The 27,132-nt window shown below is 36.5% G+C and overlaps 1 protein-coding gene across 1 annotated transcript; it reads left to right on the top strand.

Annotated features, from left to right (window-relative positions):
- Positions 1-643: 643 nt before the first annotated feature.
- LOC146161471 (ral GTPase-activating protein subunit beta-like) lies at positions 644-25,828 on the top strand. The gene is made up of 29 exons (XM_083385165.1): positions 644-883; positions 1,575-1,624; positions 1,760-1,965; positions 2,075-2,241; positions 3,026-3,212; positions 3,985-4,116; positions 4,328-4,503; positions 4,931-5,037; positions 5,737-5,989; positions 8,469-8,688; positions 9,647-9,805; positions 10,342-10,456; positions 11,088-11,232; positions 11,768-11,890; positions 12,296-12,414; positions 12,860-13,045; positions 14,459-14,613; positions 15,004-15,212; positions 16,118-16,199; positions 17,121-17,298; positions 17,847-17,917; positions 18,671-18,821; positions 20,140-20,268; positions 20,768-20,930; positions 21,746-21,972; positions 22,611-22,743; positions 23,397-23,466; positions 23,711-23,850; positions 24,453-25,828. The coding sequence occupies exons 1-29, from the start codon at positions 742-744 to the stop codon at positions 24,731-24,733; spliced, it is 4,476 nt and encodes a 1,491-aa protein (XP_083241291.1). The 5' UTR covers positions 644-741; the 3' UTR covers positions 24,734-25,828.
- Positions 25,829-27,132: the final 1,304 nt, after the last annotated feature.

The following is a 27,132-nucleotide window of genomic DNA, read 5'->3' as shown; positions in this document are numbered from 1 at the left end:
CATAAATACGTTTTCGTCAGTGTTTCTCTTGCTTTGTAATGTAATATAGCACTGTAGAGTTTTTCACATTTGCATTGTTTTTTTTTATAATGTTCTTTGCAGTGCGTTGGTTTTTATTCGTTTTTCCTGTACCAAAGTCTGCTTTTTACCACTGCCAACCTTTTTATACCTGCTTTTTATAAGAAAATCAAATAAATCATTATGTAAAGTTTGATTTCCTTGCGGTGTATTTAGGCAAAAATGTGAATGTTTACCCAGAAATATTGCCTTTGTATGACTTAACTTGCCCGTTAGTTAAAAAAGTAATTTTGTCTTGACAAGCGAGTCTTCAATAGTTACAAATGAGTCATACAACGTAATTTTGTTCAAATCTCTTTGAACGTAACAAAATACAAAAATATATCGATCCAGCTAAGCGTGGGTCGTTAACGGCAGCAGGATAAAATTCCCAAGGAAAGAATGCCTTCGCACATTCGCGCGAAATCTGTTTATTTATTTAAGTTGAGGAAAAGAGAGTAACAAAATTGTCAAAATCAAAAATCACCAAAATCCAATGTCACGTGACTGATTTCGCGCATCGCTGGCTACGAAACGACATTATGTTGTTTACTAATTAACCTGTCCCAACCTAGTCCAGGTTAAGACGTATGTTAAACTGGTGTTATTAGACGAGCTTTTTGAGTTACACTTTCGTGTGAAAAAGACAACAGTGATTTCGCCGTGATACGGTTTTATTTCACCATGTACTCCGAGTGGCCTTCCATTGAAAGAGACGTGCTGGACTTGGAAAAATGTCGAAGTGTTTTGCACACCTATCCTTCAAACGTCGGAAGGGATGTGGCCAAATCTGTTGTGCAGAGCCTGTACCCTAACTTACAACCAGGTGTAGTAATTGTTTTTCAATTTTATGTTGGTGCAGCAATGCAAAGCGTGATACTGCCTTAAAATCTGTTCTTATTGTGCACCGATTTTACTTTTTTTAAACCTACTTTCCTAGTTTTAGGTACTAAGTATCTGCAGAAAGTTTGATTTACAATCAATCCACAACCACCCTAATATTTATACCTATAATACAAGTTACAACCTACTTTTTTGATAAAAATATAACTGCATAAGGAATAAATCGATATTGTCCATACGCTTCAAATAAATTTCACCTTTTTTGTCCAAATTGGGTTTCATGGCCCTTTTTTTCATTGTATGGTACACTTGTTTAGGATCTAAGTGACAATGATAAATTTTCAGGTGTGTAATCAATTGTTTTGTACACACGAGGTTCCGATTTGTACAAGAAGTCAGCCCTTTTTTCTAAAGTTTAGACATACACAATAATTTCTTTAAAAAAATGAGTGTGTACCTGCCACATAATGCAGACTGGCTACTCATTGTAACAAATTTGTAATAACACCAAGCATGGACTTCATATATGTATGATATCCATATATGTATTATATCCTGCAAAATGTTAGTGTCGTATTTTATATAATAAGGTTTCATTGCAGATTGAATATTTTGTCCATTAAACTTTTGTGTGGTCATTGACACCAAAATACTTATTAAGATATTTTTTGTAGGACATATATCCCAGAGCACACCATTGCCAAGTCTTACAACTGACACACAGGTATTCTTCAGCTTATGGATATACAAACTTAATGTATAAGTTGTATTTAATAAACTTAAAAAAAAACATGTTTACCACATTACAAAATGGCCTACAACTAATTACGACTTGTTGAAAACCCATATTTATCCCTAGGTTAAATGGACAATGGAGGCAGTCTGCTTTGGTCTGAGTCTAACACTTTCAGAGATAGAGACGCTGAAGGCCAGTGTGCTTCTTTACTTGGATTGGCTGACAGCCATTGGGACTGCAAAGCCAACTGTGCCAATACCAGTTCGCCGTGACCCTCTTCCCTATGTTCAGAAGATTATTTGTCATATGGAGAATCTTTTCATACCCAGGTATTAAACTGCCTGTCAAAGTTTTAAAATCTGTTAAACTACCTTGTCAAATTTTTTTTTTTTTTTTGTTTTGCTATTATTTTTGTCAATGCATTTTATTTATATCTAGGTCTGATGGAACATCTCAAACACAACTCAACCTTTGTCAAACTGTGCTGAAAACAATCCAGACCCAAGTCCATGAATCAACAATTTTAGATCGAGTTACCTGGGAGTCTATTCTTATGTTTATATTGAAAGTTTCGGATATTATTCTTGGACCTCCATCACAACCAAGTAAAACAAACAATTTATCATATTTATTAATAGTAGAGCTTCTGTTTTAAAGTTTATGCAAACAAAGTTTTATAAGTGCCACCTGTGTTATTGTATTGGAACATATAATATTGTGAAGTTTATGTAATTCGGGGAGTGCTAACATTTTTAAGTCCCACTTCTAATAAAACAATTCTGGTTCATATGACAACTTTTTGTTAACTGCCTAAAAATAAAATTAGTTATATATATCTTTAGGGCTGAAAGAAACAAAGCCCTTACCAAGGGAAAACATTGTGTGAACAGATTAGTATAAATCTCTTTTAATGTAATTTTATTTTTAACATTGCTGTTTTTAGCAGTATTACTCCTTGCTATGGGCGTTCATGTTTAGTAACCTTTGTCAAACTATATCAGGGGTTCTTAAACTGGGGTCCATGGACCACTTGGGGGTATGTGAAATAGTTTTTGGGAAGTTCATGAAGCCCTAATTTTGGTATTAGTGTATATTTAAAAAATAATCATTTTTTAATTTTTTTTTTTTTAATGTATATTTAGACTCAATGCGCTTTCAAATTTTTTTGATCGGAAACAGCAAATGTTGCGATATTAATTTATTTAGTCATCTCTAAAAAATTCCTTGCCTACACTGGTCTACATGAAGCAAAAATATTTTCTAGGAGTCTGGGGTAAAAAAAAGTTTAAGAACCCCTGAACTAGAACCTCCAACCATGTGTTTAAAAAATATTTAGGACTACTATTTTAGGAATTTGTCATATATTTTTTTTGTTGTGTGCTTTTTCAGACAGCTTTTCAGAGCAGATGTGCGAGAACCTGATGCACACACTTTTCGATCTTTGGATGCTCGCCTGTTCTAGAAGCTTCCCGACCCCTTCATTGTGGAAAACGGCTCAACAGATGCTGGCCTGTTGGCGCCACCACCCTCAGGTTGTGGAATATTGGAGCAGGATTTCGTTGGCCCTTACTTCAAAGTCAGTATATATATAAGTTTTTACTGCAGTTGTAATATATGTTGTACTTGCCTTAATTTCCACTTAAAATAAAAATCTGCCTGTGTACCAACTTAAAAGCCCCCACGAACCTCCCTTTTATAGTAGATGTATGGCGCTTTAAGTAAACTACTTTCCTCTAAAAGACGCTAGTTACTTTGCCAGTCTCAGTCATATAAAAAATGCTTTTGATACTGTTTTAGTATTAAAGCACAATAGTACAGTGGTGCTTATCAACCCTTTTAAATTAATCACCTTAGATGAGTCCTAAAATTTATACAAATTTCAGTGCAATTAATGTAAATATGTTATGAAATATTTTTCACAAATTGATACCTTCAAAAATGTTATTTCGGCTAACTGTAGTGTACCAATTTTTGTTAATAATTCAACCTTGTCAGTTATCTAATCAGGCGAAATAAAGATATGTATGTTTGTCTGCTTGCATATTTTGTTATACAGTTAATTAATTTAGTTTGTAAAATTACAAAAGTTTCACGTTACACCTAATAATCTCTTGAGACACAAATCTCGAAAAATGCTACTTAAAATTAAAACCAAATCGTATTACTAAATTCTAAGAAAAATTTGCCAATGCAATATATTTCCTTAAAGGAATCATTGGGCTTGTGTTAAAAAAAATCGTTATTACCTAATTTTGAAACAAATAAAACATCTATGTAAAATTGTAAACACTGATTTTGCATAAACTAGTTGTAACAGGATATGATTTAACTCTGCAATTGTTTGACAGGTTGTTGTCGTTTATGTACGGACCAAACTTTCCACCATTCAAAGTTTCAGACGATGACCTTAAATACATTCCAAAGGAGATGAGCAATGAAGTAATAGCACAGGTCTGGTTCAGAATGTTGCATTTAATTGGGTAAGTTTTCTCGTTACTTGTAATATAGCCGTCATGATCTTTAATTACTTTGTATTTGTAAACAACAAGGATTTCATTTTATGCACACATAAAATAATTATCTTTTTTCTTTGCTTTAGGTCTAGTTATTTGTGTAGTACGCTAGTTTAAAATCACATGTATTCACACAGTTACACTACTGCTTCTCATTTTTTTGAATTTTTTTTCACAGCGATCCTGTGCAGCTGAGCAACACCCAGTTTATCACCAAAACTAAAAAATTTATGGAGTTCCAGCTGAACATGGAAAACTACCTGGACATGAGCCAGCATCCCTGCCTTCGAATGCTGCCTTACATCTTCCTAAAGGCAATGAAGGGTGTGTCGTCCATTGTTGATGCCTTTCTAGGTATGTAAGGGTGGGTGTTACTGTACAATGCATAATTGTACATGGTCACATTTCACATGTACAGTGCCAGCTTTTCTACAGCTTTTTTGCCAGTTTTAGCTAATTTCATCAAAAATGTTGTACAAAATTTTCTGCATGTATATAATAGTACAGTAGGTCAGTTTGTTGGGAAAGGGCCGTTTACGAAGTCTAGTTTTATATTTACATGCCTTTTTTGTTATGAAATAAATTTCAACATAAAATTTGTTTATTTTTTTGCAAATATGTCTAGGATAAGAGAGTTTTGTTTGCCTCCCTTTTGTCTTTGTAATGTAAAGACATTGTTTTACAAGAGTCCATTTAGATATTTTAGAAAAAATATCACTGTAATTTTTGTGTTTATGAAAGCGTAACACACATGCGTTCACACGTTCTTATATTTTGGCAGGCTTGAGCAATCAAAAAAAGTATGAAGTGACTTATCCACACATCCTCATGCAAATATCAACTCCAATTACGCCAACCAACGCACGGAAGTCTGGCAAAGCAAAGAAGGTGATTGGCATAGTCATGGATATTTTAATGCCTCGGCAGATAGGCGGGCGGCTCTACTAGTTTCAAACAACAGTATTTCCGAGAGCTTAATATATTTTTGTGATACTGTAAATAGGGTGCATCATTTTCCCAAACTTGTGGTGTTAAATACACAAATTGAATTAAAGTCTATTTTTTAGAAATTATCTATGTTAGCAGCAGTTTTAAAATGGGTTTCTTGGCTTAATGTATAACAGTGCTCCGCATCCAATATGAAGCGAAACCGTACCAGGTGTGTCGCGACGTTCCCGGAGGGTTTTGCTCTTTTTAGGGTACTGTTTAAATAGTATAATTACCACGAAAAATGTACATCTCGTCAAGACAGGCATTTTAACCTCATGCAATAAATCAACCGTTTTGGACATTTTAATCATAAATCGATCCTTTTTCTCTGGAATGACTTGGATATTTGCTAATGTTGTCTTTCGTCGATCAACACATATTTTCGCAGCTGTGGAAAGTGCAGGTATGCTGCAAGTAAAAAATGGTTGCGGAGCCCTGATATAAAATAAGAGTTTTAACCATCTTTTGTTCTTTGATATAATAAATAATTTGAGTTAAAGCAAAATAAATAATATCCAATTTTAGCACAGATTGTCTCAACGCCCTAATACGGCCTATTTTTTTAACATAAACATCTTAAAATCGTTAATTATGCAGGGCACTTCGGCCGCCGCCCTTCCGCGCCCCCCGGCCTCCCCGGGTCCCCCGACCACGAGCCCCGGTTCCACGTCATCGATCACCCCTCCCTCGGGAAGCGCGGCCCCAGTAGGGGCTTCCCCGTCGATCGACATGCGGCCCCACCCGGCTGTGGACCGACCCCAGTGCAATAGCATTTTACACATGTTCGGCGAATGGCTCTTTGACGCCGCATTGGCCGGATGCAAGTTCGAAGCAACCAAGGAAAAAGCAGGTAAGTTGGGCAAGTTTACGTATATTAAACTACAAACAGAAATAAAAGTGCCGTGAACATTACCCTCCGCGCCATCGCCACATAGGACCATTAAAGTCTATTCAATTGAAACTTTTTTCAGAACTTCGTTTCGTTTAATTTTCTACCACGTGTGCAGGTGCTCAAATTTTTTGTAAAAGTGCTTAAACAAGCTTCGTGAACCTTTTTTATGGTTTACACTTGCTTTCAGTGTGCTAACGTCTGTATCATTCAAACATTACACCTGTATTTTCTTTGACGTCATTAGAATTATGGGAATTTACCTAATTGGCAAATTCTAAAAGTTGCCAGACGCAAAAATATATTCGATATTTCTGTTTTTATTAACTCCCAAATAAAATAAAATTACTATTGTATTATTCTTATTTTCGCGCAGCTAGAATAAAACTAGGTTTGGCCTTTTTTGTCCGTACGTAACTAGAATAAAAACTAATTTGGTTACTTTTTATTCTAACGTAGCTCGAATAAAATAATTTTGGAAGTTTATAGTTTGTACGTATATCGAATGTAAAGGCATTTGGAAACTTAAGTGAAGTAAAAATTAGGTTCTGCAGCTACAGTGGACGATCACGTTTAAAAACTGTTAAAAAGTAACATTTGATTTTTTGTTGGCGCAAAATACATAAAATCGTTCGATAAAAAGTAAGCTTTGGCCCTGAATTTTAATACTTTTTACAAAATGTGCTATAATTTAATGTTTAATTTTATGAAAGGTATGGTTTTATTGTAAAATGTTTTCAGAATTTTTTTTTTATGCATTCCTCTGCATGGTATTAATATATTTGTACACTGAACACGCTTAGGTTGTTGCAATCTGGAATAAAATAGTATATTGAAACGCCTATACCAGTGGTCTTCATCCTTTTCACCAAGCGACCTCAATTTGAATAAAACGAAATCAGAATTCACACTGCGACCCCATTTTGTTTTCAGATGCGAATAAAAATATTTAAATAATACTGGAATAAAGTTACACGAGCAAAGATGCGTAAATTATAGCACTGTGGCTCACATGTTCACAAAAATATTTGCCTTTAGGAAGTTTTAGTTAGTATCTAAATTTCAATTTAACAAACGAATGATCACAAAAAATTCCTCACATAGCCTTGTGGTTAGAAATACGACTCACTTTCTCAATTTTATTTGAAAACTTTACAAAGCAATTGACAAATTAGTTTTGGACAACAATTGCGAACGAGTTTAACCAGCACCCCTCTCACAGATAGTGGCGACATTTTAGGGAGCACACAATACGACCTAAAAAGCATGCAACAATACCTAAATCAGAAAAATCTATAATACCATAGTATTAAAACCAATGAGATAACAAAGCCAGTAATAGCCACGAGAGAATAGGAACTTAATCGTCTGAATAAGACTTAAACCTGTCGGACTAAGTACTAAATTCATCGGAATAAGTCCTTAAATAGCCAAAATGACGCATGAAATTGTAGGGAAGAGGATATGGGTCAATCGGGGGCCGTCGGTCTGGCATTAACCGATTTGGTGATGACGTTTGGGTGCTCTAGTTTGAACGGTGACTGTTTTAGAACCGGATTTTTTGGGGGCTGTTTGGGGTTATTAGTGGGTTATGGGTGGGGTTAGAAAATTGATTAGGGTTGAAATTATTAGTAAATTTTGTTATGTACTTTGGGGTTAGGTAAAGTGTTGTATAGGCCCGAGTCTGACCATAAGGGCCTTACTCCGTCGGTTTTAGAACTTATTTCGATTTATACGGTATGACTATTATGTATTAGTACTATTCTGGTTTTAATCCAAATAAAACCAAGTCAAAATATTAATACCAACTCAAAATATTAATGCCAACACAAAATAATAATACCAACACAAAATAATATTTCCAACACAAAATGACAAAACCATCACAAAATATAAAATTGGTTAGGGTTGAAATTAGTAGGGGTAGGGTTTGGGACTTATTTCGATTTAAACGGTTATATGACTATTATGTATTTATTAGTCCTATTCTGGTAACACCAAATAATAATACCAACTTAAAATGACAAAACCAACCAAAATAATAAAACCAACACAAAATATCAATACCAACTCAATTTAGGGTTGAAGTTATTCGGAAATTAGTAAGGGTGAGGTTTGAGGAGGTAAAGTGTTGTATAGGCCTGGTTTAGGATTTATTTCGATTTATACGGTAATATGACCTATTATGGTCTTAAACCGAATAAAACCAACTCAGAATATTAATACCATCACAAAATATTAATACCAACTCAAAATAATAAAACTAACACAAAACGACAAAACCATCATAAAATAATAATACCAACACAAAATATAGAATTGATTAGGGTTGAAATTATTAGGAGATTTGTAAGGGTGGGGTTTGGGATTAGGTAAAGTGTTCCTATTGTGATGTTAATCCAAATAAAGCCAACTCATAATATACCACTTCTTTTCTCAGAATCGCGAGCTCGTTCCACCAGCATTCCCTTCTCGACCTCGGGCAGTCTCCTAAACGTGTCGGCGCCACCCGGCGACAACCTGGTCTCCAACCCGATGTTCGACGGTTCCGAGTTTCCCGAGTCCAATGACGCCGGGCGCGCCGAGGCGTGCGCCACCTTGTGTCGGATCATGTCGTGCAAGAAGACGGGCGAGAACATCCTGCCCGTCTACCTGTCAAGGTGCGTTTTTATTTGTTTTTAGAGTAAAGTTTGAGGTTTAGGTTGAAGGGTTTATATGGCTTGGCCGTTACGTAAGACTGTCTGGTTCAGTAGAGTTCCGCCGTTTTTCTCGGCGAATTTTTTTTTTGTATTTTTTTGTATGTTATAATTTTTATCTGCCATTTTACCATGGACCCTATCGTGGTGGCTATACTTGGTAGCTTTAGAACGAGCAAATAAATAAATAATATAAAAAAAAACAAAGGGCGTTGTTTGGCGAAATAGCCAATTTTTTTTTTAATTTTCAGTTTTTATGCCTATATTCAAAAACAATAAACACAATAAAAAATCAAGAAAGGTGCTTGGTTGTCAGAAGACTGGGCGTGAACCATCACCGAATCGATGGAACATTCCCGGCCTCTTTTTGGTCGATGGAAAGAAACAGCCAGAACCCTTACCTACTTTGCTTCTTACTTTCCTTTATACTATCTCTTAGTTAAATCACTGTTCATGGCCAAAAAATTAATCATGATTTGTAGATTATATTGCTTAACCGTTGATGAGGTGTTTTCTTTCTGAAAAAAAAAAAATTATTAGGGATTACATTTTAAACAGTAGAAGCGGCTAATAAGTTAGACCGGCGAAAAGTTTCAGAAAAATGCATCGACAAATGAATTTCAATGGCATCCTGTAAGGGTAGCCAAAACTCTGGATAAAATAAATAGCAAATTACCGGAAGACTTTTTTTTCAAATATATTAAACGCTCACGAACGGTTAGTCAAATACTACAAATATAAAACAAGTAATTCTTACCCAAATTATTCGGCCGATTAATGATATCTATGTAAAACGAGACTTAGGAAGCCTAGAAAAAAAACGAGCGTGTAGTGCAATTTTAACTCCACAGCTTGGCCGTACAGGCACCCGTACAGAAGTAGCGAAAAGAAACCTGGACTAAACTTTTTGTTCTTCTTCCAGGTTCTATTTGGTGCTGAGCCGCGGCCTACTCGGCGAAAGCAAGCAAGTTCTGGCCAGCATTCTGCTCAACTCGGTCGACTTGATGAGAATTGACCTTCCTGGCATCACCTGCCTCGTTCCCGCTGTACTTGAGGCGCTCGAAACCATACTTCCGGACAAGTAAGACAGTGGGAGGGCATTTTTGTGGCTGCTCGACAGTGTTGTAATTACTTTAGTCAATGACTTATGGCTTGACTAGGGATCACTGAAGTCACTGTTTTTGTATGACTTGGCCTGTAAGTCTTTTTAACAATTGACTTGACTTGAACTTCAGACATTTTGTCAAATGACATATGCGAAAATAAAGCGTTTTTTTTAATACATTTTAATAAATCGGGTAAATTATCTCAATTTTGCACGTAAAATATATCGTACTGTATATTCCGCTTTTTTGTTATTTTTTAGCTCGTTTTCTTTCTTTATTTAGTCGCTTTTGGATTTCTGAGCATTGTCTGAAGTGAATAGGAAGCTTCTTGTTAAATAATGCTGGTGTTCTTTTCTAAACCAAACCTTGAGTTTTTTTTATATATTACTGCCCGGTTTTTCACAGCGAGCTAAAATCTGTTTTTTTATTATGAAGAGTTATTATCTCTTATATCAGTTAAGAGTGTGTTTTTTTTTTCAAAACAAATCCTTAGCCTGGAATTCTATTGCAGGGAACTTCAGCAATTCAAACCTTACCTGAGCGTGACTGAACTGCGCCGAGCTGGCACCCACCTGCTTATTTCAATGTTGCCACTCGCTCTTCACTATACCACGCTCCAAGTCGAGGTCTGTAACGCGTTTCACGAATCTAAGACTTTTTATTTTATTTTATAAAGCATATTATACGTTTTGACCAAATGCTTGAACGAGAACTATTAAGTATATCAAGTCATTTATAAAGGAAGTTATCGTCAAATAAACCTACTCTATTTTTTAAAAAGCTCGACGCATTTAAAATGATTTTATAATATAAACTATATTTTTGCAATAGTTTCGTATATAAATCTTTTCAATAACTATTAACTTAATCAAGTCATTTATAAATTAAGTTGTTGCCTAATAAATATACTTACAATTTTTCAAGCTTTAGTTATCGATAATATGAATTCCATTTTACAATATTTTCCATCGTAAAACGTCCATTTCTGGATTTTTAGTAAACTGTGGAGCTTAGCTTTATAAAATTTTCATAAAGGTTTCCCATCAAATGCCCTCCTAGTATACATTACGCTATGCACTCGCGCGTAATTTGCACATTGACTCGTCTGGACTAAAACGGCGAAACCCTTGGAAAATTTACATACGTTTGAATTCTAGTAAATTACCTCGTTTCTGCCTACGCCAACATGCAGCGTGTGCTTCCATCAACCCCGAACGATAGCCAATGTAACAGGTTAATCTAAATAAACGTTCGCAGGACCTAAGGGAAGCCTGGTCTGGTCAGCCGAGCGGTGGCACAAACACGAGGGTCACTTTCCAGTCGTTGAAGAAACGTCTGCTCGACTTGCTCATCGGTACACTACAGTGCGAGTCCGACCCCATCAACACGCAGATGATACTAGGTGAGCAGGGTTATTGTATTGATTTTTTTTTCTGATTTCTCGACTAGGCAGTATAATAAGTTATAAATTAGTCTTGCAGATTTTTTACCATGCAAGATTTTTATAATGTTTTAACTTGTATTGCACGAAATTTCGAATTTACATTTTCAATTAGTGGATTTCTTTCTCCCGTTATATATGCTGAGTAAGCAATATTTCTAAATTTCACTCTCATATATGCAGACTTATTTAGTTTAGATTTTTCAAATTAGATTAGAATTTCAATTAGATAATTTTATTTCTCCAAATTAGATTAGGATTATAATTAGAATTACCAAATTCTAAAACAACGAATTTAAACTGGAATTTGTAGTAGAACTACGTTACAATTTTTACGTTTTTGCATAGCCTATTGTTTTTAGAATGAATCAAACCACTTACAAGTTGTACCGACCAAAGGGTTTTATTTCAAATTCTCTGTTTAATCTAAGGCCGATTAACAATGTTATACACAAACAACGTTATAACGATTTTACCAGCTATCTTTTTGTACCAGGTGCCCTGCACCTCGCCCTCCACGACTCGGCTTTGTTTGAAGCGGCAGGAGACGACCTCACCGCTAGAGGGGGTAAGATGGCAGGAGTGGTGCAACCTTCCGAGAACGAAAACGTCAAAGTCGGTAGGTATAAGGCATAAGCTGAAATCCAGTTAATGTAAACTAATATACTGAAGTCTTAATCAATGTGTGCAGGAATTTATAACAAATCCATGGCTTACTCAACTGTCTTATCTTATTTAATCAGAATAGGTAGTACGTACAAACCAGTGAAATTATAACAACATTAGTGTAAGTAGTAGCAACAGTTTTGTCATACACACACATACATTTTACCAACATAATGAGCTGGTCCAACTGGTACTAATTCCTGTGGTAAGGACAGGTACATTTTCGAGGAACCATGTGCTCAGTGGCCTTTGACCACAAGTTGCTTATACAATTAAATCGGTCATAAAGTACTTGTTAAATGCGCAAGGGTAACGAAAGGGGTTGATTAAAGAAGCCCATCTTGATTTTTGCTCGCAGACACAGCTTACGGACTCTTCGTGCAAATCGTTCACCTCGTCTCACAAAAGCTCGACACCTGGAAGTCTGACGTCACTATTTCACTGGCGGCCCTCGAGTTGCTGAGCGGTCTTGCGCAGGTACGTTTTTATATTTTTTTTTTCTTGAAAAAACTTAAACGTTGGTGTTGTATAATCCATAACTCCACGCAGTGTCATTTTGATTAACACTTTAAAGTAACATAATTTGAGGCAAAGTTTGTGTTTTCGGGTATTGCAGATTACTAAAGCAAAAAAAATACATGTCTAAGCTAGCAGCGAATTGGTGAACTAGAAAATTTAATGGAATCAGCAATACAAAGATATACTAGAGGCAACTAAGTTAATTGCAAAGCAGATTAAAAAAACCAAAGTATTTTGAAATAATATATGCAAAAAACAAAGGATTGTGGGCCAACATTCCGTGATATTTTTAACTTTAATTCAAGTTAAACTAACTTAAAACCTATGTGGTTGTATAAAAGGACCAAAATAAGCCAATTCATTGATGACAACACTGTCATAAAACTTTCATACGTTTCCTCAGGCACCGGTAAACCTGCATGACCGCAACGAATGCAGACGCGCAGTTCACGAGTTGTGTCAGTACATCGTCCACCAGTGCGAGCGCCCGCCTCCACAGCACAAGAGGGAACTTCACTCAATGATCGTCACTGCCTTCCAAACACTGGCCTGCTGGCTGCTCGAACACCCATACCTTATGGACGCAAAAGTAGGGGCGTTAGATCGTGCGCATTTGTTCGATTTGCTTTTCAAATGAGATGTTATATAGGAGTGTTTTTAAACTTTCGGTAGAGCTCGCATGGCGAGTGCCTTGTGGATTTGTTTAGTATTTTACTGACTGATTTTGTAATTTTGTAATAAAACTGCTGGACAGCGAGGTTTACTAACATAGGTACATTGGCTTCGGTTCAATAGTTAATTAATCTATTTTTGATATAGATTAATTAACGAGTGCATAATTCAAGGCATAATCTACTTCAATATATAAGCAAAATATGTGCTTTTATATGAATGGTTAAATACCAAACTCCCAACCCATATTATAGTAAGCTTTTATAATAATGGTTAAATACATAAAACTCCAAACGCATATCCAATAAACAAAATTGCTGTATATGTATAGTAGGGTTGTTCAAAAAAACACTTTTTTGTCAAATTTTAGTGGGGACCCCCTGGAATTGTTAGGTTGCGTCTAAAAACCCCACAAACCAAATCTGAGCACGTTTGGTTCAGTATTGACTGGCTACGTCAATTGGAAAATTCAGATTTGGGCTAAAATTTTTGAAAAAATAAATTATCCTCCCCCTGAAAAAAATTTTTTTCTTCTTTTTTTTACATTGCTTTGCACTTGAATGGCTATAATTAAATCTGTTTTGCAGTTAAAAAGTGAGTAGTCCTGGTATAAATGTCACATTTCAACAACATTTGTTAGGCTGTTTTGTACGAAAAATGTTTTTTTTAGATAAGTAATTGATATAATTGTTTAAAGACTAAATGCACTATTTTATTAATTTGATGTCATGTCTGCTGCATCTACTGTATTTTAAAATTTTAAGCCATTTTTCATACAAAACAGCCTAACAAATGTTGTTGAAATGTGACATTTGTACCATGACTGCTCACTTTTTTACTGCAAAACAGGTTTATTTATGGCTATTCAATTGCAAAGCAATGCCCCAAAAACAAAATTTTTTTAGGGGGAGGACAAATACTTTTTTTCAAAATTTTAGCCCAAATTTGAATTTTCAAATTGACGTAGCACGGTCAATACTGAACCAAACGTGCTCAGATTTGGTTTGTGGGGTTTTTAGACGCAACCTAACAATTCCAGGGGTCCCCACTGAAATTTGACAAAAAGTGTTTTTTTGAACAACCCTAATGTATAGTATACGTTCGAATTAGGATATGCTTTCAAGTGCAATGTGTTTGTCAGTTAAGTCTGAAGCCATACGATCAAACCTGGTCAAGAATTTAAAACGTTAAAATTTGCTCACAGATGTTGCCCAACTCCAAAAATTCTTGCCAAAATGTATGAACTATATTGCAAAGTGTCATGCCAGACTGAACTGTTAATTTCTTTAGACTCGTTTCCTAGGTAAGCAATTTACATTTGACTTTGCAGGATTGCTTGTACGAAGTGCTGGAGATCATAGAGCTCGGCATTTCCGGGAGCAAGTCCAAACCGGTTTCGGGCGGTTCTCCGGTGCTCAAGTCCGACAAGGAACTTAACCCGGTTTCTATGCGCGTTATGGAAGCCGCCGAGTCCGTTCTCATTCTGTGAGTTGTTTGAATTTCCTACCTGTGAATTTTCGATGTAAAACAATTATTGATTGGATATAATTATTCAAAATCCGAAAATTTACGTTAAAAAGCCAGTGCATTCACGAAAAATATTTTTTCTGTAAGATCGTGTTTAATGCTCACAAGCTGTAAGGTCGTTTTTTACCAGACATCAATAAAGGTTAAAGCGTTTTTTAGTAAATATAATGAACAGCAAGTATTCTTTTTATTGAACACAATGTAAGGTTGGCCTTTATAACAGCTTTTAAAATAACAAAGATTATTTTCTTAACTTCGCTGAACCAGAAATGTTAGAAATTAATAGTTTGTTTGTACTCTAATCGCCATTTTCAACACGTCGACTGATATTTTATTCAAAATTTCCAGGGTCTTCGAGCACATGGGTGCTTTTCCCAGCCCCTGCTCCCCCAGCGCCTCGTGTAGTCTCCTGGACGAATGCTCCCTGGTCCAGTACGCCCAGGGGTCCGACAGCGCCGCCCTCGAGATGGCCGAGGCGGTCCGATCGTTTCGCTACTTCGGCCTGCACAACGGTCTGCTGCTCGGAATACTGGAGCAAAACCTACAAAATGAGCAAGGTCGGCTTTGGAGGCTCTTTGGATTGTCTGGGCATTTTGATAAACACGCTTTTATGGTTGAAGTGAGCGCAGGAAACGTGGAATGTTCTAGGACAGGGGCTACCAAACCACGGCCACATGCGGCCCGCCGGTTTAAGTAATATTTCCTTATTAAAGATGAAAGATGAAGTACAGTTGAAATGTGGTCGGATGCAACTTAAAACTAAACTTTGATAAAAATTTAAACGGAAAATTTATTACATCACGCTGCAGTTTTTATTGCATAATTTTTTTTTTCTGCGTTTAACGATAACCAAGTTCATGAATTTCGATAACCAAGTTCATGAAGTTCGATAACCAAGTTCATGAAGTTCGATAACCAAGTTCACAAAGAAGATTTATATCCGACCGGCGATCGTATATCCTAACATTTATCCGGCCCGTGAATGTCGAACCTTATAGTTATCCGGCCCTTTGTGAACAAAGTTTGGTAACTTCTGCTCTAGAAAGTGAATGATGTGCTTGTAGCGCGGAAAATTTTCGCATTTTGTAAATGTGTGCCTGTCACGCAGGGCATTTCCAAGCCGTTACCAGTTAAAAGCCTTTAGCGCGCCTGCGAATTTTAAACGTACCATTCTTTACGTTAATTAACCTGATTTTTTACTGCTTAATGATTCAAAAAGCCCTTCAGGCCGCTGCCTTGTCACGTGTCTAATAAAGCACGACATCGCAGAAAGTGGAAATCTTTTTTAAACGTCTATGAATTTAAAATATCGTTGAATATATTTCCAAAGAATATCGAACACCTCGAATGCCAATCCACATTCTCAATGTGCACATTGCACAATTGCATATTTTGTATTGCCTATAAAGTTGCAAAGACCCTGACTTAATGCGTTTTGTAATAATTTTCATTTTTTTCTTAGAACCTGTTCCAACAGTGACAATCGTGCTACGAGGTCCTTCTGGTCGCAAAGTTTGGACGATGCAGCTGCGCCAGACACCAAGGTGCAGTTTTGCATGTTAAAAAATAATTACAAAGGCTGAAAAATATTATAAATATTTGTATTGGATAAAAAACGTTTCGGTGTAAGTACGTCCAACAATACAGTCACCAGTTATAAACTTTTTGAGTGAACGTTGAAATCACGCACGTGGTTTCTGATATCCCCAATCAAACTGTCAGCAAATCTCTAAAGTACACGGAAAGTTAAATCGGCACCATCTTTGTCGGTTCTGTGTAAATACTATTTACGAACTTTGTTTGCGAAACACGTTTCCAGTCATATAAGGCAGCCCTGCTGTTGGCTGCACTGTGCCGACCTCGCTTGCTATTACTGAAGTTAAGTAGCTTGCTTCGCTAATATCGATCGTTACACAGACCCGGTGTACCGGTCTAATGTTTCTCACAGCTAAGTCGGTATAATGTTTCATTTTATTAGTTTTGACGTTAATAAATATTCGTTTTGATTATCGTAAGTTCTATTCTACAAATAACGTCACGTTGATATATAAGTTACAGACATAACCCGTTTTGCGACTATGGAAAACCTGGCTCTACGACCATTTCCATGACCATGAGATTGTAGCCAATTCAGTAAGATTTTGCCTACTTATAATTCCTTAAATCTATATAATTATTAATGGCCCAAAATGAAGTAGTGTTTTGACACCAATACAGGACTAACTGATGTTGCAATACGCAACAGCCAGAAAGCTATTTGTAAAGCAGGTTGCTGCAATGTTGAGCGGAATATATAACACTTGATAAATTAAAAAAAAAAAAAAAAAAAAAAAAAAAAACTTTCTTTGATTTTGTAATAAAGATCCACCAACAAAATTAGACATGTCGTGACTATTCACAAATCTCTTCGGTTTGAAATACTATATTTTCAAAATAAGCTAATTTCTTAACCCCTTTTTACGCAGAAGCGACCCGCTTTCACCCAGCGACTACCTGACCCGCCCCGAGCGCCCCAAGCCCCAGGAAGGGGGCGAACCCTTCCAGCGCCCTAAATACCGCACGTTCCCCGAGGAGGTGGACCGTATACCTGCGGTGAAGGCCGATTATAGCATTCCACTATTAGCAGACGTTCCCAACGAAGAGGTAATGTATTGCTAAGATTCTTCAGCGTAAAATTGTAAAAATCTATTTATCGCATTAACGTTAGTGCATTGCTAAAATCCTCAAGGAATCCTGAAAAATCAAGAAATTCATTTATCGCATTCTCGTTAATGCGATAATCGCACTAACTGTTTATAACAAAAAAATTAAACAATTTGGCGAAACACTATAAAATATAACGCCGACAATATTTTTTATCGTTTTACTTCGTTAAAACCCGTCCTAATATTTACGCAAATAGTTTTTTTACTAAAATAAGAAAACAATTACGTATAAACAATAGTTTTTGCAATTTTACTTGAAGAAGTCGAAATATCTAGCAAGCGTGTTACGCTAGATATTTTTGATTTTTTTTTGTAACCCAATAAAAATGAGAGAAATATATTTGATCACTTTGAAATAATATCAACAAACTGAATGCGTTTTTTAATATAACTGGGTTGCTTTTTACCGAACATTTGTCTTGTGAGCTTATTGAAAAGTGTAACTGTGTTGAAAACAAGCAGAACGAGTTTATGTTTTTATCGCAGCAAGCAGTCAACGTCGCCACACTTAAGAACCTCATCGAGCTGCAGAAAAAATACGACGACGCAATTGCAAGGTAAAAAGCAAAATTACGGTAAAGTAGGTCGAACAAAACTCAGCCGGAACATAACCCGCTGGCGGACCATTGTATTCCAACAACTTTTTAGACGTATAATTGAATAATAAGTGTTAAGACTACCTGTGAGTTTGCTAAAGCGTATTTTGATGTAAGTGCTTGCTTTATGGCCTATTTAATTGTGTAAGCATTCTATTACTTGCGGTAAAACGGCCATAGGTCATTGACCAGTGAGCACATGGTGCCTTGACATTGTAGTTGTTATTACGGAAGTTGGTGTTACTACCTTGTCGCTGAAGGAGCTCATATTGTTAGTTACTGTTATGTGTTTGGCGATGATGTTTAACGTACACTGGATGCTGTTTCTGTTTAAATAACACTGTTTTGTATTTATTCGAATTAAGATATGAATCCACTTGTGTAAGCCTTTGTGTTTTAAATAAATTCCTGTACACCAATAAAGACTTCAGTATGGGATCGGATTTGGATCCATTAGTTTTCAGCAGCAAAATTGACGAAATAACAATACATCTTTATTTAAGTTAAGACTTACGCAACTTGCGTGACGTCACCCATATATATTCCCGAAACTAAAATCCTGGGTGAACCCTGGTTTCGTGACAACACCCTTAAATTTATCGCTGATTGCGCCACTGTGTATAACTGTTATCATCACTGCCAATTTTCTTTAATAAACACCATTTTTTTCAGTCTCGTTAAAACCCTAGAATTAACTCGAACTTGGTTTTGCAGCGAACGCGAGTCGAACCCGGACGCGGTGACCGAGTGCGCACCCGCCCAGCCGAGTCACGAGTTCCACGCCGCGCGACTCTTCCTCTCGCACATGAACCTACTCACCCTCGACTCAGTGAAGCCGCAGCCGCAAGCCCGACTCGGACCCGATGTGAGTTTTGACCAAAAAATGCCCATTTAAAGAGTTTTACTAAGAATGTGCACTAAATGCATGTATTATAGCAGCCTTTCTTAACCTGGGGTAAATTTCCTCGTTTTAGGGGGTAAATCCAAGGGTATGTATTCAAGTTATGAATATTCTGGTTCCGTTTTCTTTAACTAACCAATGCGAAACGGCTTCTCTACATTGCTTAGCCCACTATCAAATCTAAAGAACGAAACCCACCTAACATGTTGAATCTGGTATTTGTTGTGCATATTCTACTACTTTACCAGACATTGAACAACTTGTTGCCAAAATAACGGGCAGCCGTCGAACTAAATATAGTGTATTTTGTTACTTTCGTTTTTTAATAAATTAAGACCACTTTATATATTGGGGGTAAATTTGATATTCATTTTTGTTAAGAGGGTACAACATGCAAAAAAGGTTAAGAACCCCTGTATTATAGTCTCATTAATTTCCGGTAATTGTCGTATTTCTAACGGGATTCAGTGCTAAATTATGCATTATAAAGTCAAATCAAAGTATTCTTTCGAATAGCAAAATCTGCCTGAATCCGAATAGTGAAAACAAACGATTCTGGTTGCACATCATTTGTAAAGGTTAAACTAAAACCAAAACTTAGTAAACCGAAAATCAGTTTGTTTGTATGTTATAAAAAGATAAATATATTTCGCTATCAAGCATCATCAGTATCTTATTCAAATAGAATCCTTTTATAACATACAAACAAACTGATTTTCGGTTTACTAAGTTTTGTACTTAGTTTAATCTTTATAAAGTCAAACTAACAAATTATCCAAATGGAAAGCTTAACACATCCTTAGCTAAGTGTTTATTACCAAACTGAAGTTTTTAGATTCGGAAGATGCTTCCAATATTAAAAACGAACTGAGCTGAAAAAAGATTGCCTAATGAGCTTTCGGCATGTAAATGTCACACTGTTGGGCTATAAATGCAGAAAAGTTTCTCGATTAACTGTAGCTGCTCCCGTGTAATTAATGGGAGTATTATACCTATTAGAAAACCCTACAATAAAGGAATTAAAACTAATTGCATTTCTGTTTGATAAAATCATATTACTATTATTATTATTTTTTGTTAATATTGGGATCTAAGCCTGTTCCGACATTTCTAGTTTTTGATCTTTTCTCCAAATCGTAAGATCCAAACAAAACCACAAAGGTAATCAAAAAGATCCAAATCTTTATTCAACAAGAGCAGAATACTATATTTACGCAAAATTACAATATCAGTTCTGCTGAAAATCTTATTCAAAAATAATTGAATTTTTGTTTTCATTCAGCTTGCGATGCTGAACTCGAGTGACTACTCTTTTGCTTCGGACCTTGAAAGCGTCGACTGGATACCGACAAGAAACCACGACACGGTGTATGTGTTCTACCTCAGGGCTGGACAGTCCGAAATGGAGCAGGTAGGTCGTTAGCGCATACCGGATTATGCAGCCTTAAATTACTGATTTTCACCGTCTTTTTGTTGAATATAAATCCAGTTTGGCGCTAGTATTCTCGTATTTACTTGCTCTCAGTGAGCAAGCGTAAAAAAGTCGTCCCTTTCAAGATATGTAGATTTGCAACGAAAGTGTATGATAATGATATGGGTATATTTTTAGAAGAAAATTTTAAAATATGGTGCGCATACTAAAAATTAAGTAATCGACTTTTATGTCTTTTTAACACTTTTTTTGTGCGAGGCTTTTGATAAACGCTAATAAAACGTTAAAAAAACTACGAACTCATAAATTAAAAACCTACGCTTTTGATAAACAGAAGGTCAACAAAACGTTAAAAAAATTACAAACCCTTGAATAAAAAATACGTTTTTAAAAAACAGAAAGTCAATAAAACGTGAAAACTGCGAATCCTAATGCAATTTACAAAATCAAAGCTCACACGACCGACATTCTTCGCCAGGTGCTTTTGAACGCTAGCGGCGCCAACGGCCCGGTGCAGCCGGCCTTCAGCGAGTTCCTGCTGTCCCTGGGGTGGCCAGTGGACGTCCGAAGGCACCCGGGGTGGTGCGGGCGCATCAAGGAATCCTGGAAGCTGCGGCGAAACGCCAACTCAAAGAATACGGGTGCGTGGTTGCATACATGGTTGTTGGACTTTGTATAATTTTTTCGTGCCGAACCAAATACTAAGCTAGGGTTTAATAGAGAAGCTTCGGCGACCCAGTTCTCTTCGCTAAACTTATTGTGAGCAAAACATCAGACACGTTTTCATTATTTTAAGAAAAAAAAACATTGTCCCTTCAGTGGTATAAACAAAGTTCCAGCTGTAAACTATAGAGGTGATTGTTAATAAACGCGGACCAAGGTTTAACAAAAATTGGGTCTTGGGGTTAAATAACTTGATAATTGGGGTTTGGGGTTAAATAACTTAGTTTAACAAAAATTGTGTCTTGGGGTTAAATAACTTGATAAAACTGAGTTAAAAAAACTTGGTGCAAAAGGTATGTGAGACTTGGTATAACTATATAACCCAACATTTCTCGAATTTTTTTGTGTCGAACCAAAACCTAAGCTAGGGTTTGATAGAGAAGCTTCGGCGACCCAATTCTTTTCACTAAACTTATTGTAAGTGAGCAAAACATCAGACACGTTTTCATTATTTAAAAAAAAAAACATTGTCCCTTTAGTGGTATAAACAAAGTTCCAGCTGTAAACTATAGAGGTGATGTTTAAACGGGGACCAAGGTTAAAAAAATCGGTTGGGGTAAAATAACATGATAAAAACTCAGTTAAAAAACTATGCAAAAGGTATAAAACAGGGTCTGAGAATAAATACAGGTTAAGGTAAAAAAATATATTAAGATAAAAAAAAAACTGTGCACGAGTCACCGCTACTTTTGGCTCAGTTTGAACTAACCCACTTAACGTTTTGCAGCAGCAGCCGAACTGGACTTGAACAGGGACCCTCCGTCTACCTTCTGCGGAGACCCTCACATCCTCTACTACGCCGACGCCATTACCGAGGTGGCCTTTATCGTACCCGGGCGCAAGCGGCCTGACGCCGACTCTGCCGCCCCGGACGGAACCGAGACCGATGGCCTGCGGGACCGGGTCAAGCCGGAGCTGACCCTTGACCTCTCGTTAGTCAACTCGACCACACTGACCCAGGTGAAACCTGTAATTTGACAGAAAGGTTTTAAAATCTAAAAAACGCACATTGGTGTTAGCTAGTACTTTTTCAAATTAAAATTATTGGTGGGATAACATCGCAATTCGATGAAATATTATTGTTACAAATTTTGGTTATTTTCCTGCGCACATGAGAAAAGCATACCGTGAATAAATATTGTTGCGCCTTTGTGGCCTAACAGTTATTGGTCAAGATCTTTTTTTTATTTTACTTAAAACGTACCGAAATAACCGCTATGAGTAACACAATTTACATGACCATAAAAAATAACAACCCATTTCTTTGTCATTTACACACATATCTTTGTGAAGCTGGCTTTGTTGTGAACGTAGCACACTAACTGTTATAAATAGGCCGCCAATTTTACTACTGCTGTTGCTGTCAATATAAATAAAACAATTCGTAATGTTCTTTAAACGATCTTTTTCACTTTCCTTCAACTCTTTTCCACCACACCATAGCTTTGCATTTTTGCCAACGCTTCCACTGACAAAGATAAGAGAACAAACCAGTTGATTTTGAAACCGCTTGTCTTCAAGCCAACCTGTTCACTTCGCCGGCTTCGAAACAGAACTCGTGTAGCTCTAAATAAACAGTTTTGTTGTGTTCTGCGCAGGAGAGCCCTACCAGCCCAACGAGCGGTCAGCCTCCGAACAAGCGCAAGACTTCGTCGGCTGCCAGAACCAACCCTCACGTGCTTCCCGATACCAGGGTGGCAGTGCTGTGGTGCGAGAGCTACGACAGCTTCGGTGAGTCCTTATTTAAAACGTTACTGAGTTATGCAATTTGACGGAGTTAGTAGCTGTATAACGTAAACGCAAAATCGTTTATCAATAAAGTGACAAGTTACCTTTTTTTTAAATCGTTTTTAATCAAAGTTATTTTTGTACCTGATCAAATAAAAAAATATATATTGAAGGCAAGTTGCCGGAGGAATACTGTATTTTTTCGATTTTTTTGCAATTTTAAGCCTTATTAACTTAAAGGTATTTCTTACAAGGTGTAATTTGGTCGATTAAGATTAGCAACAACGTATTTTTATAACGCGCTGATTTTTTTAAATTAGTCATGACTAAATTTTGTGCCACATATACTTTAGTTGCGTGGTCGAGGCAGCCGATATTGTTTTTTCCTAGTTTGGCAGGTTTTTGCGAACAAAATGCGTTCCGCGCTAAACGTAGCCTTAGGCTTTCACTTTCACATGTTTCCTTGCTAAGTCGATAGGCAATTGGTAACCGTCCACCACTTTGCAACAGAAACTTGATTTCCAACTCGAGAGGCAAAAATTTTATCTTAAGCGGCTCTTTATTATCGGCTCGATCGTTAAATTGAACTGCCGGTGTGCCTGAAAGTTTTACTTGTGATTGTCTTGGCATAATTTCTCCCCACTTTATTATCACAGATAACTTCGCCTTTGACAAACTGGAACGCGAAATGAACTTCGATTCCACTGTGCCGAATTTGCAAAGCAAGTAAGTGCAATTATAGTTTCAAAACCTTAAAAAAAAAAATTTTGTAGTATAAATAAGGCTTCTGACTTACTAGGAAAGAGAGCTGTAAAACTTTTTCCAGATTTTACAGTATATATGAGTAAAAATCATCTCGATTTTTTTAATAAAAAATCATATCGAGTTTAGAAAGTGACTTCAAGTTCAAAAACTGTGGATTACAAAATAAAAACATTCTTTTATCCTTTTCTTAAAATCTTTATTTCAGAACCAAGGATCTTGTAGTGATCCTCATTTATCCACTGGCCAGCGGACTGTTCCGCATTTTCGTTCACGGACAAAGCGGAACAAAAGGAGGCGTGGCTGTCCCTCTAGTGTCAGGCATGGTGGTCAGCAGACGGTCGCTAGGTGGGTGTCGCGTCGCTACCTATTACATCATTGATCTTGTATAATAGTGTCTTAACAAAGATGTAGCTTAACGCATGTTGTGGTGGCTAACAAATAAAGGCTTGGCCATGCAAAATGTAGTTAACTTTATTACCGTATATTTAATTTAAGTGCAATTAAGGTATTAGGTATTACCTTGTTTTATGATTTGTAGTTTTTGCAAAATGGCTGCTAAATCTTTTGCAGACTTCAGGCTAATCGCCTTATAACGATACTTACTTCGTAACAGTTTCAGGTCAAATCAAATGACTTAAAAATCAAAGTAAAACTAATAAAGCAGTGTTATTCGATCCCATGAATTTTTCGCATTCCAAAAAACAAAAACTGATCACATGGAAAACAAACTGATTTTGGTGTAAAAAATTAGGAAATATAAGATAATTTTAAACTCCAATAAGGATGTGTGTCTCAAAAGACTTAGTTACAGGCCGTATAGTCAAAACACGCAATTGAAGTGCAGTGGTGCATTTAGTTTCCAATCATATAACCAAATCGCTTAGATAACGGTTAAGAGCTACTGCCCATAATAATCCTCATGTAACACTGCTAATTGCCCTAAACAGGCACGATGGTCCGCATGACGGCCATGAACGTGTGCCGGCGTCGGCGCCTGGCCAGCGACGCCTACTCACCACCACACGTCAGACGCAAGCAGCGCATCAACGAGCTCTTCAGCAAGTACCAGCGGCGCTGTACAGAGCCCGAGTTCTTTACAGCTATCTTCACCGACTGCAGAAAGGACGAGGCTGGTACTAATGCTGCTGCTGGTTCTGGTGGAACTACTGTGGTCGACGGACAACAGCGTGTTGTTTCGGCGGTGCCTAACCCCGTTGCGGTGGCGTAACGCGTTTTACGTTAGACGGCTTTTGTTAATTTCTTCGCAGCATTTTCAAGCACGGGCGCTAACAGTAGCTGCCATTTGATTGCTGCGTTACAGCGCTGTTTGATACTTTTTTTCCTGTTATGATGTCCGTCATTTAGGGCGAAAGTACGGCTATCCGACCCTATACCAAATGGCGCAATTCAAAACGCGCGAATGCACTGTATTTAGGTTTCAAGTCAAATTTACTGTAGCGATAAAACTCTAGCTTGCCTGGGAATTTACTATTTTCTGGCAAAAATATAAATTGTTGGCTGAAAATAAATTCCACAATGAAAACTAGGTATCGTGTCGACAGCGATACTACCACTTGGGATCGGGTATCGGCTTCATTTCGATATTATGTAATATAAAAACAAAACATTTATGAGTTATTAGCTTAAATATCTTTACTTTTTTTGCGGCTAGTGATTGGATTTGTCAGCGGGCTAGATGATTACCATAACCTTATACGAAGTCACTAAAATTTGTTTTCGCATTTGTGTAGTAAAATTGCTCATTGTTTCGCCGATTTCGCAACGCACAAAAACAACTAAAACGCGAGATTTTTAAAATTATTCAACAGCAATAAGTTGTCGAAATATGATCGCTACCTTATTGATAATTTGAGAGTAAAACGAATCTGGGTTAAACCTAAATTAGAAAACTTGTCATGAAGTGTCCTAATCCACGCTGTTTGATAATGATCCAGATACAATAAGTAATTTCTAAATTGCTATTGTACCGATCCAACAAAACTGTTTGATTAAATTTCCACTCGCTATTGCAATTTTTCGACGTCGTGCATCTGCGGTGCTACCAGCACAATTGACCAGCATATTTGCAATCAAAACGAACTGGTGCGTTGAACCAACCTTCCGTTGCCTCGTAACCAAACTTTTTGTCACTTAAAAATAAAAACACATTCAAACCAACAAATGATTGGTTATGCTAATGCGGCCTGCTACATCATACGGGCCTACAAAAAGCACGAGACTATTTTATTTCTAGGTTCACCATTAAATTAAGATTCTATTTTGTTTTGAAAAATATCCGTGACTTAAACAATATTATGAAATGGCCGCCTTTTTTTTTGATCTTGTTCAAAAAAATATAGAAGCACATGCAGTTGTGTAAACCATATAGAAAGCCTTTTTTAATCTGAATGTATTTGTGTACATTCGTTTTTGTCTGTCTTCGCAATTTCTTCAGCTCAGTTTATTGCCGTTAGTTTCCCTACTGTAACTGTCGGTTTGTTTTGTCGACGTTGTGCACTTCACATATTTCCTTGTTTTTTGGTCGGTCGAGCAACGTTTGTAAGAGGTTGAAATTCCACACACATCTAGTGATGCATCTGTTGACCCGATAAAAATATACTATAATCAACTTGGCCAACTAAACACAATCATATAAATTTACCCATTTTGCAGATTTTTCGTAACAAAAAAATTGTTAAAAACCACGGCTTTAAATTGCTATAAAGCTATGCTTAAGAGTTTTTTAGGCAGGTTGAGTGAAAGTTTGTGTTTGATGCCACCATATTTTCTATCATTATATTTTGTCTTGTAGGTATCTAATGCTTTACACGAACGTTGAAAATTGTGCAATGATCGCTTTACGTGTTGAATCTAGTATTTGTCCCTCAATAAAGGTATGATTTTTGATTTTGTCTTGTTAATATTGTGTGATGCATATTAAAACTGTCATTCGTGATTACAGAATATTTTAGGTACACTGCCTCTGGGAATTTTTGTCCTCAAAAATGGCCTATTTTGGGGGATGTAAAGCATAAACGCCATACCAATAGAGTATATCTTTTTATGTATGGGTGTTTATGGCACAGTTTGTTTTAAAGTTTGGATTATGGTAGAAGGATCATTCATACCTAAAGCTATGTTTTAGTCAGCAAAAATAAATAGGCAAAAGTTTCAAGCAATTCAAAATTATAGAGGCAAAAGAAAACAAAAAAACATTGCACCAATAAAAAAAATTTAGTGCTAGATACGATCTCTTTTAAAATAATTTTGTCCTCTTGAAAAAAAAAAAATAAAAAAAATAGAAAAAATAGCCCTCTCAGCGAAGACTGAAAATACTAACATGGCCCAACGACATATAAAGATATGTCATTGCATGGCCAGAAGTGGCATATTGCGATTTTGTACTTTTCTTTTTAGGTAGGCCTACCTACCATGTGTCCTTTTGTAGTAGGATTTGTCGTTTTTTCTCAAAAAAAGTGAATGGTCCTCCGAGGATGCTCAAAATGGCCCAAATATCCTCTTCTTTTGAGTTAGTTGCTTATACTTTCAACAAGACTTTAGGCGAGACGTTATATTTATTTCTAAAAAATTACTGTAGCCATGAAACATGCTAAATAACTGGTTTAA

This window comes from Ascidiella aspersa, chromosome 3 (genome assembly GCF_963924565.1).
Source record: "Ascidiella aspersa chromosome 3, kaAscAspe10.2, whole genome shotgun sequence".
NCBI classification, from domain to species: Eukaryota; Metazoa; Chordata; class Ascidiacea; order Phlebobranchia; family Ascidiidae; genus Ascidiella; species Ascidiella aspersa.
This window is presented reverse-complemented; position numbering and strand designations above follow the sequence as displayed.